Source organism: Eretmochelys imbricata, chromosome 26 (genome assembly GCF_965152235.1).
Source record: "Eretmochelys imbricata isolate rEreImb1 chromosome 26, rEreImb1.hap1, whole genome shotgun sequence".
In the NCBI taxonomy this organism is placed as follows: domain Eukaryota; kingdom Metazoa; phylum Chordata; order Testudines; family Cheloniidae; genus Eretmochelys; species Eretmochelys imbricata.
Genome location: NC_135597.1, coordinates 5841188 through 5862376, shown reverse-complemented (window position 1 = coordinate 5862376; position 21189 = coordinate 5841188). Strand labels below are relative to the sequence as shown.

The 21189-nt window shown below is 52.6% G+C and overlaps 1 protein-coding gene across 1 annotated transcript; it reads left to right on the top strand.

Moving 5' to 3' along the window:
• The first annotated feature begins 9028 nt into the window (after positions 1–9028).
• Positions 9029–13920, top strand: PHYHIP (phytanoyl-CoA 2-hydroxylase interacting protein). Its single transcript, XM_077805888.1, has 4 exons — positions 9029–9193; positions 11218–11392; positions 12710–12827; positions 13386–13920. Exons 1-4 carry the CDS (start codon positions 9029–9031, stop codon positions 13918–13920), a joined length of 993 nt encoding a protein of 330 aa, XP_077662014.1.
• The last annotated feature ends 7269 nt before the right edge of the window (positions 13921–21189 follow it).

Here is a 21189-nt window from a genome sequence, read left to right as displayed (position 1 = left end):
ATGTATATGTGTTAATGGGTGTCTGTGAGTGAGTGGGTGTGCTTGCATGATATATGTGAGTATGGAGTACCTGTGAATGGGTGTGTATGTACTGTATGTGCATGGTTGGGTGCAGGGTGTGTCTGTATGTATGTTAATGGATGTCTATGCATGAGTTTGATTCATGCATGTGCATGGTTTTCTCTGTGTTTGCATGTATGGACATGCATGTGGAGGTATGTATGGTATGTATATATAGGGATGTGTTGTATGTATATATGTTTATGGGTGATTGTGAGCAGGTGTATATGTACTGATGTGTACACGGCTGTGAGCGGATGCGTTGACTGTGATATGAGCGGATACATGTGTGTGGTTGTGAGTGTGTGCACGGATGCATAATATGTATGCGCTTGCGGATGGGTGGTTGTGAATATATGTGGGTGAGTGGGTTTGTATGTATGCGTACATGTGTGTTTGTGTGACTGTACTTGTGCATATACAGTTAGAAATGTGTGCGTATGTATGTGGCTGTGCGCACTAATGTGAATTGGTGTGTTTGTATTTGTATGCCTGTCGTTATGTATGTTTCCGTAGGCGTGTGTGTGTGTGTGTGTACTCAGGTGTTTGAGTGGCTGTGAATGGGTGTGCATCTCCTTGTGTGTACCTGCTTGTGAGTGGGTATGTATGGATCATCTGTATGTGCTTGTGTACAGGCAGTGGGATGTGTGTGCGTGCGTAGGTGGACATGCAGGTGAGTATGTCTGCATGGCGGTGGAAGGGCTGTGAGGAGGGAGGGGTTGCATGCGAGTGGGAGAGTATGAGCTGCACCCTCATACTGCCTGCACTCATCTCTGAGGTTCGGTAACATGCTGCCTTTGGTGACCTTGGCTCCCTACAGCTCAGGTTCTCTAGTTGCTGGCAGGCTCTGCTCGGGGAATTACTCTGCCTGCTACAGCCTAGGGGACATAGGGGGCCATTGCTTTCCTGTAGGCAGCCAGTAGAAACCCTAGGTCACCCAGCCAATCTGTTGAACAGCAGGGAGCCCATCTCTTCCAACAGCCTCCTGCTCCATCTCCCTGGTTTGGCTCAGACAGGTGAAAATGGAACTTGCTGTTCTGAGAGAGGGTGAGAGGGCTGGAAGGAGACCGTGTGGGTGGCCGATGTGGGGAGAGGGACTGGAGTTTAAAGGGGCAGAGATGCAGGGGAACAAGCCAAGGAGGTCAGAATTGTCCCCATCATGAGGCAGGGGTTTGGGACAGGCTGGGTTTGCTTCCCACGTCCCTTCTTTTGAAGTGGCATTCACATCAGAGGTAGGCTGCTAGGCTTTTCTGCATCAGTCCCTGAGGAGACCAGCGCCTCCCACACACATTCTGCTCTTCCCTGGCTGTCTCCATACCCTGCTTTGGATCTGGGCTATAAGCGTGGGAGCTAGCTCCCTTGAGTACTGGCCAAGGCTCCTCGTTCCCCTTTAGTCAAGTGGCTTTTAATTTACGAATCAGAGGTTGGAATGGAGCACTCTTTAATGGCGGGGTGGGGGGGGGTGTGTGTGTGTGAAATGGGCGTGCACAATTACATGAGTGTGTGCATACACGTGTGCACATCTCTGTTTATGTCCCAGTCCAGGTCTTCCTCTACCTCTGCATAGTGTAGGTAACTCGTTCCTCTGAGCCTGTGTGAGTGTCTCTGCCTGAGTGTGTCTTGGTATATTTCTTTCTCTGAACATGCACAGAGAGGGAGCGACAGCTGCCTCTGTGCGTTCCTTGGGCTCTCTGTGCCCACATGGGCACCTCCGCCATGTGCCTGCCTCTGTTCGGGCCGATAATTGTGCGGGGTGCCCTGAGCATGCAGGGAGATAAAGTGAGAGCTACACAGGTGTGCATATGTCTGCGTCTCCTTTTCTGTATGTGCCCTGTATGTCTTTTTGCACATGCACATTGGCACCTCTCTTTGACCACGTACACGGATAAGGTGATCACTCGACATGCGTGTGCTTCCATTTGCCCCGTTCCTGTGTGCGCATCCCCATGCATGTCTGCATACACAGAAGCAAGGCAATAGCTTCCCACGTGTGTACCAGCATCTCCCTGAGTATGTGTGTTTTCCTCTCCGTTATTGGACATAGATATGTAGTGCTATTCACTCGTGCCTTGCTTTATACATGCATGTGTACAGCTCTTTTTCTGTGACAGCTACACACCCAGTTGGGTCTGTCGCTCTGGGCAGGGGTCTCTTTATCATTGTTCATGCCTGTGCATCCCCATTCGTGTATGTACCTTTTCCTTTGTACATACCTGCATATATTTTCCAGTAACAGAGACCAAGCAATTACTTGCACCTGTGTTTATCTGCATATGCCTGTCGCTGTTCATATATGTGCTTTGCCATACATGTATGTGTCTCTGTCTACTTGTGCATACACAAGCTAAACAATAGCCTTGCATGCATGTCTGATGTGGCTGTCTCTCTGTATGTCTTCATGTCAGTGCACTGCCAGGCATGTTCTCTCTTTGTGCTCACGTCTCTGTATCTGAGCATGCTCCTGTAGGAATCGCTCCTTCTTCACACGCACCTTTTCCTCTCTCCCTCTCTCTGCGGATCGCCACGCATGCCTTCATGCCTCTGCCCGCGTGGGAGATCTGCATGCATTTATGACTAACTTTGTATGAGCCCATGTGCATCAGACGAGCCAAACAGCCTGCTATGCATTCTTCAAACACTACTTATTAATTGGCGCTAACAATGGATTGGAACATTATGCCAGTTGCTGCCAGAGACGGATCTGATCTGGCCATCCAAATCCCCTCATTGATCCCCGTTGCCAAGGTCTGCGTAATAAAAACACATGTACACATTGCACCAAATTTGACCGCAGGGCTGCAGATTAGACTTTGTTTGGTGGCACCCCAAGCATGATGAGACCTGTGTATCTTTCCCCTTCCAAAAGCATAGCTTCTCTCTATGCACCACATCAGGGTTCCTCACTGGACCTCTGGACTGTGCTGTGTTACTGCTAGGGAACCCAGGGATGACCCTGCTCAGGGGTACACAGGAATCACACTGTTCACTAGCCCCATGGCCCTAGCTGTGCACTCCCATGCTCCGCAGTGAGAGCTGCTTGTACATTCAGTGCAGGTCAGGACCCGTACTGGAAATGCTGGCTGAGTGGCTTCCAATGGCACTTGGGGCTTCGGGGCATCCAGATCCCTGTGGAGCATTTTCAAAAGCAGAGCAGCAAGCACTTGCTCCTGACAGTATTTTATGCTTTGCTAAGCCCCGCTCGGTACTGAGATGGGTCTCCAGGTTAACCGGGTGCTGACGGCCTCCCTGCATGGCGGTTGGAGAGGCACATTTCACTTCAGCTCATTCATCCAGCCAGCCTCCCTGTCCACCCATTATTGGGCTGTAAGTGCTGTGGGGCAGGGGCCTGGTCAGCTCTGAGCTCTGTGAGGTGCATTGGCCAAGCTCCGCCCAAGTGCATCAACAGGGCACATGGGGGAGTCCAGGGTCTGTTCCCAGACCCCCCTCCCTCCTTTGTCCTATCCACCTCCCGCTCTCTTTCTCTCCATCTGCTCCTGAGCTCCAGGCTCCAAGCCTAACCCAGCCTCCCTCCTGCTCTGTTTGGATTCCTGGCAGTGCTTTCCCCCTAAGAACAGGTTGTGCAGGGAACAGAAGCAGCCACACCAAGGGGCCACAAAGTTTTATCTCTCCTTCACCCCTTGCTTCTGGCTGCCATGCCTTTGCCCCTCTCCCTCCAGATACCAGAGGAAAGAACAGCCAGGCTGAGAAATATCACTCTGGAGCAATTTCTCCCCAAGTTCTTCCTCCTGCATCCTCTGCCACCCTGAACCAGACGGAGCCAAAGGGCTGAGCTTTTAGCCTACCTGATGCAGCTGCTTCGAAGCCAAACTTGATCATCAGGAAGTGCTGAGCTTGCACAAAGAACCTCCTCTCCTTGGACGGTATCATGCTGCAGAGAGATAAGCCTCTCCTAGCAGGAGGTGCTGGAGAAAAATGGCATCAGTGCACTGGATCTGTGAATTCGTACAGAGTTCTCGGTGGACAGCGGTGGCTATTACAAACCCACTGTCCACCACAACTACCTCCCCTTCATTTGCCAGCAGCCTCAGCAGGGAGGCCGAAGACAGAATGCGGCATGGAGGCTGGACTCCCCTCTTGCTCCAGAGAGCCATTGGCATCAGACCTGGAGCCAGAGGGCCTTGCTCCTCCCCAGTGTGGCCAGCCCAGCACATTTCACCAGAGCTAAATTCACTGGAGAGAAGGGAGAAAAACGCGTCAATAGAGAAAGGAAACATACTGGTAATGTCTGGGGGTGCTGAGCGAATGGGACCCACGCTGAAGCTGAGCGGGGCTGGAAGGGTGCCAATGAATTGCTCCCTGGAACCTTGCATCAGGCCCTCAGCTACAGTCACAAGACACAGTTCTGTTCACTAAACCAGGCAGCCTGCTGGCAGGTTGGACTGCAGCTGATTTAAAGGACAGCGTTAATGGCCTGGCCGGATCCCCAAGGATCGGTCTCTGAGCAAACAGCACAGCTGAGACCAGCAGCAGCCGCTGGCTATTTATCAGCAGGTGCTTCACGCTGGGTGGGCCCCCACCCGTGTAGAGCTGTGGCTTTCAGAGCTTTCTGCCCGTGCCAGGGTGGTTGGCAGGAGAATCCAGCCAATAGAGATTTGGGGTTGGGGATTATCTCCCATTCAGTCGTTAGCAGCACCATGTCCACAGTGGACTCAGGCTGCCACTCCTGTCGCCCGATTGCTCCCGCCCATGTGCATGATGGTTTGGTATTAGCGCAGGCCCACACTGGGGCTGCTCACCAGGGCTCTGCAAACTGGCAGGTTATTATTGTAGGGTTGCTCACGCATGTGGTGTATGTTGGTTGGTTGTTACTGTAGATTTGCTCTTGGGCTGTGCACTCTGGTTGGTTGTTACTGTAGGGCTCTTCACAAGTGCTGTGCACACTCAGTTGTTATTGTTGGGTTGCTCATGAGATGTGCATGCTGGTTGGTTGTCGTTGTAGGGGTCTTCAGAAGTGCTGTGCGCGCTGGTTGGTTGTTATTCTCAAGTTGCCTTACATACTAGCTGATCATTATTGTAGGGTTGCTTATGAGATGTGCGCACGGGTTGATTGTTATTCTCGAGTTGCTTTGACACTAGTTGGTTATTACTGTAGGGTTGCTAAGCTGATGCCTGGATTCATCTCCTCTCCCCCTCATATTAAAAGAGAGTTCAAGTGGCCCCCCTCAGGTCCTTGTTAACTGTGACACTGACTCTCTAAAAAGTGCGTCACCCAGGTAACAGCCTCCCCCCCTCAGCTAGTGCCTGGTGCTGCACAACAACTATGCTCCCTGTGGTTGGATATATTGAGTCATCGCAGGGTTAAATTCTGATGCACTGAATTCTGAGAAATGGCAACAAAACACGAAGGTGTGGGCTGTTCATGTGGCAGCTATAAATAAAAGCACCTGCTTCCCAAACACAAAGGAGCCATCACGGCAGGGGGGGAAGAGAAGAAAGACGATTAGGGAAATTTGGCACGAAACAAACTGTGATCCTGCTGCAGGAGCTGGTGCCCGTGTGACAGAGCAGGGGGTGGGCGGAGGGGAGAGATGGAGCGGGGCGGGGAAGAGAAAAGAGAAACATTTGCAAATCCGTCCTTCTAAAGGCTGTGGAGCATCCCTGGGAGAGTAGATGCTGGTCTTGCTAATGGAAGAAACACCAAGGGATCTTTAATGGCCACAGCAGCTTAGTTAGAGCTTGATTTTACTTCTCATCGGAAAGCAGCTTTTCAATACTGACTCCAAACATCCTATGTCGACTTGCCAGCACCACTTTTGTTCACTCAGCAGCTCTCCCACCCAAGCACTGACCAGGCCCCAGCCTCCTTAGCTGGGGAGGGCTCAGCCACAGGCGCTAAGAGCAAAGGGAAGGTGAATTAGGCCTTTTAGCTGCTCGTGATTCACCCAGTGCCCCTCCCCATGGGAGCACAGGCGATCAGACCTGTTCTCTCCAGATAAAAGCCTCACCCCCCCTTTGAAACTGATTGCACAGTTGTTTCCAAAGGAGCCAGAGCAACATGAAGTGAATGCAAAACTCACCAGGGCCAACTCAGTGTGCCCCTCAGTGTGCCCGACCTCAGCCAATAATACCTCTGTCCCCTTTCATCTGAGAATCAATCTCAAAGCACTTTACAAATATCAATGGGCAGAGTCTCCCTGCCCCCATGAAACAGAACGGTAGCCCATATCCCCACTGTTCAGATGGGAAAAGTGAGGCACAGAGCGGGATAGGGAAGTGACTTGCCTAAGATCAAACAACAAATCAGTGGCAGGGTAGAGTCCAGAATCAAGCCCAGAGGCCTCAGTGCTGGCTGGGCCTTGGGCATAAAAGCAGCTTTCCCAGTAGCACAAACAGCTGGTGCGGGAGAACATTTACATGTAATTATACATTTCCCCAAATCTAAGTCCTATGTTGTTGTTTTTCTTCCGCCCCCCCCCTTCCCTCCCCACATTAAGCAAATATAGTGCCATCTCTTTAAAGAGAAACACCTAGCTTATAAGGGTTACTTCTTGGCAGGGCACCTTCCCCTCCGCCCAGGGAGTGCTGCAGGGGAAGAGCACCCATGCCTCCCCAAGTCACATCTCATCTCCCCACCACCACCCTCTGTGCCAAGCGGGTGGAAGTGAAATCTCTCCTGATTTATACCTCTGTGTGTGATCTTAGAGTCTCATGCCTAGTTCCTCCTTATGGAAAAAACTCCTCTCAGGCCTCATAATGCTACAAGGAACTTCAGCTTCTGCCCAGCCCTAGGCTGTCTTGCCTTTTGCTTCTTAAATAATCCCTACATCAAAGCTGCTGGCATCCATGAAGGTCACAGACTTGGGTACACTGCAAATGAAAGAGGCGTGGAAGAAATAATGTCATGCAACCACTCCAGACACCACACGTTGGCCCAGAGCTCATAGTGCTGAGCAGATGTTGGGTGCTGCGCTTTTCTGAACACTGGGCTCCCAGGATCACCATGGGGGCTGCTGGGGGCTGAGTGCATTTGGGAAATCTGTTTGCACTCATGCTGAATGCTGGGTGAAATTCTGCCCATGTACCACTCAGGTTCCATGTACACCCCAAAGCTGCCTTTTGGCAGCCATCAGTAGCTAGTAATACATAGCAGAACCCACTTCATTAGCGGGCCTCATGCAGGGCTTGTACCCAGAGTGAATCTCCAATTCACCAGGTGCCCTTTTTACACATAGGGCACACACTTACGCTGCATGAACGCACACACATTACATCCATGCCACATGTACCCATGGGTTCTGCCTACTACACACACACGTAACACATGCAGGTGACATGTGAACCCGTTACCTCTGCTCACACACCACATGTACTTTGTATGCACATGTTCCAAACATACCACCTACACAACCAAAACACACCTTACTCGACAGTATCTGCATTCTTTGCACATACATGCACCTTGCATGCCCCGCATATGCTGTTTACTTTCCCTTGCCTGATCCATGCACAACACGCTGCGTGCATGTGCAAGAAACCCCCACTTCCCCTGTAACTGCAGCATATGGCCATCTGCCATTGCACCCTGCCCTCTGTACAACAACAGCAATCAACCTGCTTTAAGCACAGTGGGAAGCAGTGCCTGAAATGACAAAGGCCAGGATGTTAAAACTGGGGGTTACCCAGATACCACACCGATCTCCCTCTTGGCATTCTCACATCTTCTCTAGCTCCTGGCATGCACAGCCTCCAACCCCTCCCTGCCTGCAATTCCTTTCCTTCCAAAACAAAAAAAACCCCTCAAATCCCTCCTCCTTTTGCGTCTGTTGGCCCAGAGCCCCTTCCCTCCCCAGCACCATCTGCTCTGAATCTGTCCCGTTCAAGGCTTGCGATGTACTTGCTGGCACCAACACCTGCAAGGTGCCGGCTGCTTTGTCAAACCTCCGTGTGGGCTGACACCCGCTCTTCAGCTGGCGCCATGGATTCAGATGGAATTAATTAGGGCTCCGATGAGAGGGGCACATACATGGGGAAAGGAAGCGAAAGAATGACAGAAGCTGGGGAATCGCTGTCTGAGTTGCCGCTCTTTGGGAAGGGCTATTCTCTGTGTTATTATTTGTATTCCAATAGCTCCAACCGAGATCGTTGCCCATCATGCTGGGCTCTGCATGGCCACAGGATCAGAGACAGCCCTTGCCCCAAAGAGCTCACACTTTAGACAGATGAGGCCCGCCAAGGAAGTGTCAGTGGCCCCCCTTTTACAGTAGGGGAATTTAAGCACAGAGCGGTGAGGGGTCAGTTTTTCAAGGGCTCACCACCCACAGCGGGGGCCAGATTTTTCCATAGCGCTCAACACAGCGTGTGCTGCCAGTCTGGTGCCTATCGAGGGTGGACACACAGCACGGTCTCTTTGGAAATCGGACAGTAAGTGACATATGCAAAGCGCTGAGGGAGTCCAGCAATGGAATCCAGTTCCCCCCAAGTCCTGGGCCAGTGTATTAACAACAAGGTCAGCCTTCCTCTACAGCTGGGCCGTGCTCAGCCATTCCCAGGTTGGCCTCCTAGCCATGCAAGCTCCCATGCCTCCCAAGTCACAGCTCTTCCGCCTTGTCCCCCCCCCCTTCGTTTAGGGCCAGCATTTTCACTCCCCATCGGCAGAGTTGTGCCCACAGAAGCTGCGTGTGCATCCAGATAGCTGTGTGAACATACACCTCCGCAGAGTACTCTCTCTCCAGTGCTGGCAGAGGGGCTGCCTCAGAGCACCCCCCAGATTCTCACATCGGGGATGGGAAGCTGCAACGGAGTCCCATGCTGGGTCAGGGGGTTCTGCCCTGGGGCCAGGCTGTGGGCTGGAGGCTAAACCCACTCTGGTGAAGGGAAGTCTGTCCATTGACTCTAATGGGCTCTGAATCTGGTCATGAGGCCAATTGATTTTATGGCCTCTACCCCTTGGTTTCCCGTCACCGTACTGATCCCCTCATTGTGCCATAGGAGCCAGGCGGGTTGGACCATGGAGCTGCTCTCCACCCCCCGCAGCATCGAGATCAACAACATCACATGTGACTCATTCCGGATCTCCTGGGCCATGGACGGGGGAGACCTGGAGCGAGTCACCCACTACTTCATCGACCTCAACAAGAAGGAGAACAAGAACTCCAACAAATTCAAACACAGGGTGAGCAAGGGGTGGGGCGGCCCAGTGGGGGTGGGGGTAGGGAAAAATGTGGTCAGCGACTGGATGCTTGTGGCCACCCTCAGCCAACGATTGTTCTCCGAGTACTCAGCCCAGCGCTGAGTCACTCCCCGTGTAGCCCATCAGCTGCCATCTCTTCCTCCAGCTGTGTATCTGCATCCCAGATGCCTCCATACTGGGTCTCTTTGCTGGCAGCTTCAGTGGAGGACCCAAGGAGTGCATGTCCTATGGAGCATGGAAGGAGTCCCTTCGGGGTAGGGACTGGGTTCATGGGTGGGGACAACATGGGGGGGGGCGCTGTGCCTGCTGCTGTGGGTAACTAGAAGAGTCAGGTTCAAATCCAGGTCCCACTGATGTCAAAATCCTTCAGTGGGAGGAGGATTTGGATCTCAGCCCCTCGGACTCTCAGCCCACTAGTGTCACCAGCCCGAAATGCCTGAGCCAGGCTTTAATGGAAAAAGAACCTCCTTTCCCCACCCAACTCTACTGTGAAGTTAAAAGGTTTTGCCTAGGAGAGCTGATGCCAGGGGGCCAGAGCCCTGGGAGACTTGGGGCCTGTTCCCGTGAACCAGGGTGGGGATGGGTGAGGAAGTAGCTGTACCCCCCAAATCAGCATGGAGAAGAGTGCTAAACCTACCCTCCAACGCAGAACCAGAGGAGACGTAGAGTGAATTACTCACTCTTCCTTCTCCCTCTGGAACAGAGTCACTAATTCAGGATCCTTTTAGCAGGATGGTTACCACGGTGATGCTATTTAATGTTAAACATTATTTTTTTCCCCTCCCCAGTAATAAGCGTCTTTTTCCCCCACGTCTCCTGACTCTTCAGCATTTGCCGTTGCCACAGAAACAGCACTGCGCTGCACTGATGCTTTTGTGGCCTACTGACACGGCAATTTATTCCTTAAAACAAAGGTTTTCAGGACACCTCGGAGCTTGTTTGGCTGTTTCCAGGGCTCTGTGAGATTTCTTTGCCCATCTTGTGTGCAGGAGGAGTTGGGCACAACTCTGGCCAGGTGGGGTGGGAGGTATATTGGCACCTGAGTGGTGCAACACAGAAGGCACCATCTCAGACATTGCTCAAACAGAAAAAGAATTAGTGTTCCATAGGACGGAATACTATGTTAATGGATACCGCAGCATTCTGCAGTAACACGTACTACAGTATTCCACAGTGACCAATGCTATGGCAATAATGACAACAATGTTCTGCAATATCAAGTACTGCAATATTCCACTGCAATGAGTCAATAGATACTACATATTCTGCAGTAACAGGTACAACAACAGTAAATACCATGGTAATAAATTATTCTGCAATAACAAGCACCAGAGTATTCCACAGATATTAATACCATGCTAATGAATATTAGAATACTCTGCAGTAACAGATATGACAGTATTCCACTTCAGTAGATACTATGGCAACAAATACTACAGTAACAGATATTAGTAACAGTGCTCCTCTGCAGTGTACTACAGTAACGAGTGCGAGGGTGATGCTAGGCAGCAGTGGTATTCTATTATAGTGAATTTGACAGCATTCTCGGTCAGTCTATGCTATTTAAGAGCAACATATTAATAGTGACAGTTGTTTTAGAGTAGTGGCCACTGCAGCAATATACCAGACAGTTTTCCACGCTAGTAGGTCATGCAGCTTAGTGTACAGCAGATTGTGGAGCCATGGCAGTTGTCATTGTAATAGACTAGGATTGTTTTTAAGAAGGGTGTTCCCAAGGTCTCCATGACCTGCCTCTCTGTTCATCATGGGCAGGCACGGGCTCTTTTACAAGCATGTACTTCCAGTTTAGCTGAGCTGCTGAAGGGTCTTGCCAGATCAGCCTTGTGCAATGCTCTGAGGCTATTCCTGGATGGGTGCTGTATTTCCCAGGGCCCGGGTGTCATGCTCCTTGTGGGAGGAGGCTTTGTGGTGCGGAGGGGATCACTAGCTACACTGCTTCGATCCCAAGCCTGGTTTATTTTTGCATGGCTCTTGCCCTTGAACAGGATGTGCCCACCAAGCTGGTCGCCAAGGCAGTCCCACTGCCCATGACTGTGAGGGGCCACTGGTTCCTGAGCCCCAGGACAGAGTACAGCGTGGCAGTGCAGACAGCGGTGAAGCAGAGTGATGGGGAGTACCTGGTGTCCGGCTGGAGCGAGACCGTGGAGTTCTGCACGGGGGGTGAGTGTGCCCTGCGTGTGCAATGGCTGGTAGCGGAACCTCAGCCACATGGTCCGTGCCCAGCTGGCTCAGACTGTGATGAGCCCCTCTGGCCCATCCTCGGGAGGGAATCTCCAGCCTGCTGCACCACAGAGGGGAATTGGTTCTCAGAGCTGAGTTCACTGTGGACCCACGTTGGATCTGCCCTGGGGAGAAAAACACTCTGTCATGTTATACCGCTTATGCAAGGTCTGGGGAGTTCATGCTGCTTGTGCGAGCCCTGGCGGGGCTGCGGGGGTGGGAGTGGTTCACGCTACTTGAATATTAAACAAGAACTGAGCTGTCCATGGGTTGCCCCATGGGGCTCCAGCCTCTTTGTGCAGCCATTTCTCTTAGCCAGCGACTGCTCCCTAATGGGCCTGCTGCCAAGTCTGAGGGGGCTGGCACAGACCAGCTGCCACCAGCACGGTGCCCACAAGTAGATTTCCTTTCTTCTGCATTAGCTGGGGTGGGGGCAGAGGGGGGAATTGTTGCTCCCCTGCTCTGCTCTCACACAGGTTGGAGCCCCCCACAGCCTTTCCACTGACCCCCCACCCCAATTCCATAGTGACAGTCAACAGAGGGAGGCTTTGTGTGTGCCCCTGCCCGTCCCCCGTCCCCTCCCAGGGAGCGCTCTGTTCCCCAACAATCCCCGGTCCTCTCAGCGCCTCGGGGCAATGGTGCTACTAAGCAGGGGCATCCTGTGCAGTCAAAGACCCCCTGCCCCTGGGGCAGGAGCCTATTTGCAGGCTGTGGGTGTTCTGCTGAAGGGGTGAGGGGAAAGGGGACAGAAGAGGGGGATGGGTGCAGGGCAGCCCAAGAGGGGAGGGAGCGTCCTGGGCTAAAGGCATATAAAAAAACCAAGAGCAGTGGGAGCTGCTGACTCTGGGGCAGAACAGAGGCTGACAGGAAAGCGGTGTGGCGGTGTGGGGTGAGAGCTAGCAAAACCCTGTCTTGTGGAGCAACAGTGGAAGAGTGGGAGGCTTAGGGTGTGGGAGCCAGTCGCACCCTGAGGGGGAAGCAAAGGGAGGGGGAGCTGGCTCCTGCCAGCTAGGGGAAAGGGTGGGAACCATTTGTGAAGGCAGGGGAGGGAATAAACAAGGGGAGGGGGGAGCTCGCTGCAGCCATCCGAGGGAGGCAGAAAGGTGGGAATGGGGAGGGGGAGCCGCCTGGTTGCCATGGGTGCAGAGGGGGAGCCAGCTGTCTGGAGGGGATGGGGAGGGGCCTGGCAGGTTGCACAGGGGTGGGTAGGAGGGGAGCTGGCTGCACTGATGGCGAATGTCTCCCTCCCCCTTGCAGACTATGCCAAGGAGCACCTGGCCCAGCTGCAGGAGAAGGCTGAGCTCATTGCTGGCAGGATGCTCAGATTCTCTGTCTTCTATAGGAACCAGCACAAGGAATATTTCCAGCATGTCAGGTAACACCCCCTACCCGCACAGGCTCCCCTTGCAGGGCTGGAACACACACCCAGCCTAGCAAATGAAGGGAGCCTGGGGGGAGAAGCATCATCTCCAGGAGATATTTTCCTGACCTAGAATGAGAGGGCACAAAGAACACAGAGCTGGGACTGCAAGGCTGGTCTCCCCTCTGGCCCTGTCCTGTCCCAGACCTATCTGCACCCGCTCTAAAGTAAAACCGATTTCAAACACACTCCCCGAGCTGGGAATAGAACCCAGGAGTCCTGATGCCTAGTCCCCTGTTTTAACCCATAGACCCCACCCCACTCTCGAAGCTGGGAATAGAACCCCGGAGTCCTGACTCCAATCTCACTCCCTGCTCTAACCACTAGTCTCCCAACACAAGCTTGTGTTCTACGCACACCAGCAAATAGTATCCGAACCCGGATTTCAGTGGGGCGTGCTGGGGTAACCCCGAGGTGCAGCTAGTCTCTAGTGCGGCAGATGGAGAACAAGAGCCATACCCCCTCCGCTGGGCTGACAGGCTGCGGCTCACTCTTTCTCCCCCTGCCTCTCAGGATGCATTGTGGGAACATGATGAAGCCCTCCCTGAAGGACAACAGCGGGAGCCATGGCTCACCCACCAGCGGCATGCTGCACGGGATCTTCTTCAGCTGCAACACCGAGTTCAACACAGGCCAGCCCCCCCAGGACTCACCCTATGGCCGCTACCGCTTCCAGATCCCCGCCCAGCGCCTCTTCAGCCCCAACACCAACCTCTACTTTGCGGACTTCTACTGCATGTACACCGCCTACCACTACGTCGTCCTGGTGCTGGCCCCCAAGGGCTCCCCGGGAGACCACTTCTGCCGGGAGCGCCTGCCCCAGCTGGACATTTCCTGCAACAAATTCCTGACCTGCTGCATGGAGGACGGCGAGCTGGTCTATCACCATGCCCAGGACATCATCCTGGAGGTCATATACACCGAGCCCGTCGACCTCAGCGTGGGTGTACTGGGAGAGATCAGCGGCCACCAACTCATGAGCCTCTCCACTGCTGATGCCAAAAAGGACCCCAGCTGCAAGACGTGCAATATCAGCGTGGGGCGCTAGTGACTTGAGGGGGGAGCTGGAGGGGATGCGTGTGTGGGGAGGCATGCATGAGGCAGGACTGGACTAACCTGAGGCTCTCTGCAATGGACGTGGTCTGGGATGGGGCCAGGGGTGGAAACCGGGATGGGAGTTGTGGCTGGAGTGAGCGTGGACTGTGGATTTCCAATCTCGCTGTCCAATGTAAATATGGACTTGACAGGATCCCGGCCCTAGTGGGAGAGGACCACTCAGATGGGATCTTGGCCTCCGTTGACTCCTGCAGACAAACCTCTGTCAGTTTGGGAAGGGAAACACCTGAGCTGGCTGCTAATCTGATTCACGCCAAGGTGGAAAGACCCGCCCCCTTCTGCACTTGCCCCACTGGGGAGTGTGAGCGCCATCCCCCTCGGAACCCAGCTGCCCATTCATTGCCATTTTCAAGTTGGAAAGAACAGGAGCTTTGGGTTAATTTGGAAAGATTGTCACCAGGGGAACCCGGAGCTCTTCCACCTCTGATATGAGCTCCCCTTCTCCTAGGTCTGCCCCTTCAGCCCTCCCTCACCCTGTCAATTCAATGAGCCCCTCCCTTTCCGCTACTCCCCCGAACCCTGCCCTTTGCTAAGTGCTCAGTCAACTCCTACTTTGCCCAGGTGGGCTAGCTCTTCACCTACCACCTGATTCCCACCTGGGGAGCCCTGAAGGGTCTGTCACACTGCAGCTGGGAGCCAGCCTCCTAACCCAGGAGATAGATTTGCACGGGGAGGGGCTTGTGAGCCCAGCCTGCACTTAGCCACCTAGCCCAGGTTTGGGCCTTAGCTGAGATGGCCAGCTGTGAAACTAGAGCCTGCTGTTTCCTCCTGGTTGGGGGACTCAGTTACTGGGGGCTTGGCAGGCTCAGGAAAGAGCATACAGCTACCCCACCCTCAGCTCCCTCCATCTCGGCTCTGTCTCAGCCCCAGGTTGTCATGGAGCTTCTTGCTTCACAGCCTTTATTTACCTGGTTAAGCGCCCTGTGGGATGGGCGAGCGGCCCCATTGCAGGTCCTGACAGGCCCCGTGGCACTCCTGGGGTGTGTTGGAATTCCTGGGGGTGGCTGCAGCATGAATGTACCTGCTCCCCTGTCTCAACTGGAGCCTAGCCCTGCCCACAAGCCCCCCCCCCCCGCCCGTCTTGGTGGGGAGAGGAATGCAGTCTTCCTGCTTGCAACTTGAGTCAGGTCCTGGAGTGACCTACCAGCTTCTGGGGTGAGGAGCAATTTCTGCCTCTCTTCCTTTTGTCCCGCTTGCCCACTCCCACCTCCAAGCATGGCTCTCCCCTGGCCTCCCGCCACTGGGCACCATGGAACCAGGCTGATCAGAGTGCTGGGTCTCCTTGTTGCTACCATGTCCCTCGGGCATGATCTGCCTGCTATGCTACGGCTGCTGATGTGTTGCCCCAAGAGGGGTCTTGAGGGCTGAGTTTTTCTCCAGGTGATGGGAGAAAAGAGGCTTGGCTAGATCCCAAGGCATTCACAGCAGAGCCCCATCCTTGCTTCAACCTAACTTGCCCATCACTTGAGGCAGCCTGAGCCTAGCAGAACTTCCTTAAGCTCCTGCCCCAGGCCCACCCTGCTCCCCACACCAGCCACCTCCTCCCAAGGCTGCGCCTCTCTCCCTCCTCTTTATAAATAGTGCTGGGCTTTCTGTGCTATGTGAAAACTTTAGCTTTCCAGGGGAGTCTGTTGGCACCCAGTCCGCCCGAATGTGTGGCGTGAGGCGCCCGTCAGCCTTCTAGCCGTGCCTGCGAGCTGCCCTTGGCCCCGAGACAGGACAGAATGTGGGGGCATCTCCTAAGTTGGAAGAGAGATGCAGAGTCTACCTTTTCACCACAGCCTGCTGCAGTTTGGGGCCAGGGCCCGAAGGACAGAGGCAACAGGGATGTTCTGTGTGGAGAGGTTTTTCGGCATCTGGAAATCAGATAAGACCCACGGAGGAGCTTGTGGGCATCCAAAGCAGCAGGTCCAAGCAAATGAACTGAGGACTCTGCTACCAACAGCTGGAAGATGTTCAGCGTCCCCGAGCTCTGATTGCTATCCCCTTCACCAGCAGGGGGTTTGAACCTTGGAACCGTCAGCTTTAAAAGCCTGAGCTGCTACTGTGTGAGTTAAAGGAGCACGTCCCCCTGCGAGCAGCAGAAGTAGTAGATTCACAAACAGATTTCATGTAGACCAGCCACTAGCAGCAGATAAAGATCCTATAGGCTCCTGGTGAGCAGTCATATTCTATACCCGGCATGTCCCTGGCTGTCCAGAGAAACAGAGCAGGGCATTTATTATCAAGCAGTCACCCTTAAAGGGAGAGGGAAATTTCCAGCCCTGGCCATTGCTCCGGGAAGGGAGGCCCGGCTCTGGTGAGCACAGTCGTGTTTTCATTCTTAGTGGCGTTTGGGGTGCTTGAGCATCCAGCTGTGCAGTGTTTGCTGTGTGCCCTCGCTGTGTTGGGCTGTTAGTGCTGCAGCTGGGAAGCGATAAGGACCTTGGCTTTTTTTACACTAGCTTTTGATGGCCCCTCGTACCGCAAAATCCAGCCATGCCAACTGGAAAAACCCCAGTCGTCCACTGGGATGTGGCTTGTGCAGAGGTAGTGTGCGGTTTCCTGGCTGGTCTTTGGCCTGCGTGCTGATCCTGACACAGAGGTCCCAAAGGCTGCTGCATCGTCGGAAGCGCCTCCAAGCAGTAAAGTTGATAGATCACTCCCACAAAGGCCACAGGATTGGCAGTGACTTTTGTTTCATTGCTCATGGCCACGTGGGAATTGAGTTAATATCCTGGAGATGGGTACAGGCAGGGAGTGGTAGGTGTGATAGTCAGCCTTCCTGGGGGACAGGCGGAGGAGGGTGGTGGTGACTAAGGGTGTGTCCACAGTGGGATGAAAGATCCATGGCACAGCTCTGGCTGGGTTGGGTCAGCTGCCGCAGGCTTGCCGGGCTCAGGCTGTGGGGCTATAAAATTGCAATATAAACATTCGAGCTCACCCAGGCTGACGAGGGGGGTGGGTCTCAGAGCCTGGGCTCCAGCCCGAGCCGGAACATCTCCACTGCAATTTGTAGCCCTGCAGCCCGAGCCCAAGTCAGCTGACCTGGGCTCTGAGACCCAATGCCATGGGTTTTTTATTGCAGTGTAGACATAACCGGAGAGTCTTCCCTGGAGACAGGAGGAGGAGGGGGTTGGTGACAATCGGCCTTTCCTAGAGACAGCTGGACGGGGGAGGTGGTGAGTGGGATTGACAATTTCTCTAGAGATCGGAGGAGGAGGTGTGTGGCACAGCTGACTGTGAACTCATTGAATCAGTGGGCGCAATTCAGAGGTGTTGTGTAAGGGGGTTGTAAGTTGCCCATTGGCCGATGCGTGTGACAGTCGGGGAGTCAAGGCTGGTGTAACGCACACCATAGGGCAGGAGGTTGATTGAATTTAGTCTGTTTCTAGCCTGACATAGGTGCCCCCATGAGACCAGGAGGGGAGAGTCAGGATCTCCTTGTTGCTCTGGCTGGGAGGGTGTCCACGAGGGGGGAGTGGATCTCCGTTTGGGAGCGTCTTGTTGTCCCTTTAAAGACGACGCAGGCTAGATTTCCCTTTCCGCAGCATCAGCGTGGGAGCCAGAAGAGGCCACATCAGTTCTGAGAGACTCCATCCCCCTTTGCCCTCTGTGCCCCGCCCGTGGCTGAGAACCGCAGCATGGCGCTTGTGCGGTAGCGGCCGCACCGTCCCTGGCCTGATGTGGTGCTTTCCCAGGCTCTATGTATGATGCACGCTGTAAAGAAAACCCCTTACAAACCTGTGCTGTGCTGACAGTATGTATCAATAAACTAACAACCTGTGTGCAGCCCAGCCTGCTGCTTGCATTGGCGTCTCGGGGCAGCGGGGTGTGTGTGTAGGTGTGTGGGGGGGGTGTGTGCCAGGGAGGTGATCCAATCTCAAGGAAAGGGCTTTTATATATGGCTGTGCGTGTGGCAGTGGGAAACTTAGGGGTGGGGCTGCAGCGGCTGGTCCATTGCTGAAGCTCTCCCAATGGAACGGAGCCTGAAATATCTTCTACGGTCAAAAGGAAGAAAAGTTTAAAAACGGATGAGGTTGCAATGGTGAACATAGAGTCCCCACCCCACCCCAGCAACCATGACCTGTTAATTAACTCTGCTACCTGACCTCCTGCCTGGCCTCAAGATATCCTCTAGCTCAATAACCTCTGGGCATTCACCCAGGGAGGCCTCTGTACAGCTGGGGTGCTCCTGGGGTGGCTAACATGGCTTCCCTGTTTCCTTTTGGGGTTCTCTGTCGTGAAGGTCTTCCTGAGCAGACTCGTGACGAGCTACCAAATTGGCTTCTCCCTGTTCCACCTCCTGATGCTTCAAAACATGGGGATCAGTATAGGACCCTGAATAAATAGGCCCCCATGGAACATACCAACTAAGGAGGAATGGACCGTGGTTGCTACCACCACAGTTGGATGGAATCTTGAGGGGACATTAATGATCTTGTGAGCCAGATCAGAGCAACCTCTGTATGACACTAACAGGGCCACGTTTGGGTGACTTTGCTCTGGCTTTAAGCCATGACATTATGGGGTCATGACACAGCAGGACTAGCCTGCAGGATGAATTAGGAATTCTACCCTGCTTTCAAGAATTGCTACACGATTCCACAGTCATTGATACTGCAGTATTCCACAGAAACAGACCGAACCACACAGCTCAACAGTATTTAATATTACAGTACTAAAAAACAAAACAATGGTCAACAGAAATGAATGCTACACTATTCTACAGTAAATAATATTACAGAATTTCAAAGAGCATATCACTGCTCAGCAGTAATTAATACTACAGTAACAAAAAACACAACAGTATCCTACAGTAATGACCCCAAGCACAATAGCTTTATAAAAGAGTTTCTACTAGGCTAAATCCTACAATCCGTACTCTATGCTTGACTTTGCCTGAGTAAGAACTGTGGAGTATGGCCCACCCTACTTGGCGTTATCACTACAGAAGACTGCAGTATTTCTCCCTGTAAGGGTGGAGAGGATTTTGCAGCCCATTGGGTCCATTCCCCTCCTCCCCATCTGCCCTGTGGTGACTCGAATGCTGCTCACAGACTGGCCACTCACTTTGCAATGGGGTCTGCAGAGTTTGGCTAATGCTCTGCTTTTGGAACTGGGCACAAAGTCCCTGATCTCCAAAGGTATTTAGGCACCTTACTCCCATGGGAATAAGGTGCCTAAGTACCTTTGAGGATCAGTGCACAAAGTGCCTGCAAACCAGAGGAAAAGAGTTTGCAATGAACACAAACAAAGCAGCAAGAGGTTCCGGATTCGGAACACAGAAGTCACTACTTCACAGCAGCTCAGAAATCAGTCTAGTCTGGAATTCGGTCTCCTGCTGCACTGACTAGAACATGGGTGCATATAGTCTGGTCTCCAACTGCACCAGTATCCTGTCTCGATCTACACAGAGATCCCATGCCCTCTCTCTTGGTCTCCATCTGAATCTAGTTTTGTCTCCATCTGCATTGAGATAGCACAGAATCCTGCCTCCAGGTGTACTGGGACACTAATGATCCATCTAGACTGGTGTCCTGTCTGTTATCAGTAGGAAATTCCAGATACTTCAGGGGTGGTGAAAAAATAAATAAAAGCTTCACTCATGCAGAGCTTTCTAAGCCGTGACAGTTTAAATGCCTCTGATTTCATAGATGTTGCCAGTGAGACATTTTAAATTACTCATCTAAAATGCTGCAAAATCCATCTCCACAAGAGCAAGGCGCTTCAGAAGCTGCCTGGCAATTAATCCAGAATGAGTGAGGCTTGGCACATCTGCATCACGCACCTGGCCAACTGTGCAGTACAATGCTAGGCAGGGGTGAGAGTGCAGGGTCCCTCCTGACCCCCGGCCGGTGGGCAGCCTGTGCAGGGGAGCATGAGAGTTGATGGCCCACGTAAGTTTTATCCCAGAAAGTGTCACTGCAGATGTCATTCTTCTTTATGCCAGAATCTGTTGTTATTAAAAAGAAAAGGAGTACGTGTGGCACCTTAGAGACTAACAAATTTATTTGAGCACAAGCTTTTGTGAGCTACAGCTCACTTCATCGGATGCATTCAGGGGAAAATACAGTGGGGAGATTTATATACATAGAGAACATGAAGCAATGGGTGTTACCATACACACTGTAACGAGAGTGATCACTTAGGGTGAGATATTACCAGCAGGAGAGTGGGGTGGAAAAAACCTTTTGTAGTGATAATCAAGGTGGGCCATTTCCAGCAGTTGACAAGAACGTCTGAGGAACAGTGGGGAGTGGATGGAGGGAATAAACATGGGGAAAAAGTTTTACGTTGTGTAATGACCCATCCACTCCCAGTCTCTATTCAAGCCTAAATTAATTGTATCCAGTTTGCAAATTAATTCCAATTCAGCAGTCTCTCTTTGGAGTCTGGATTTGAAGTTTTTTTGTTGTAAGATAGCGACCTTCATGTCTGTAATTGCGTGACCAGAGAGATTGAAGTGTTCTCCGACTGGTTTATGAATGTTATAATTCTTGACGTCTGATTTGTGTCCATTTATTCTTTTACGTAGAGACTGTCCAGTTTGACCAATGTACGTGGCAGAAGGGCATTGCTGGCACATGATGGCATATATCACATTGGTAGATGTGCAGGTGAATGAGCCTCTGATAGTGTGGCTGATGTGATTAGGCCATACGATGGTGTTCCCTCAAAGTTGGTAATGGGCTTTGTTGCAAGGATAGGTTCCTGGGTTAGCGGGTTCTGTTGTGTGGTATGTGGTTGCTGGTGAGTATTTGCTTCAGGTTGGGGGGCTGTCTGTAAGCAAGGACTGGCCTGTCGCCCAAGATCTGTGAGAGTGATGGGTCGTCCTTCAGGATAGGTTGTAGATCCTTGATGATGCGTTGGAAAGGTTTTAGTTGGGGGCTGAAGGTGACGGCTAGTGGCGTTCTGTTACTTTCTTTGTTGGACCTGTCCTGTAGTAGGTGACTTCTGGGTACTCTTCTGGCTCTGCCAATCTGTTTCTTCACTTCCGCAGGTGGGTATTGTAGTTGTAAGAATGCTTGATAGAGATCTTGTAGGTGTTTGTCTCTGTCTGAGGGGTTGGAGCAAATGCGGTTATATCGTAGAGCTTGGCTGTAGACAATGGATCATGTGGTGTGTCCTGGATGGAAGCTGGAGGCATGTAGGTAGGAATAGCAGTCAGTAGGTTTCCGGTATAGGGTGGTGTTTATGTGACCATCGCTTATTAGCTGTA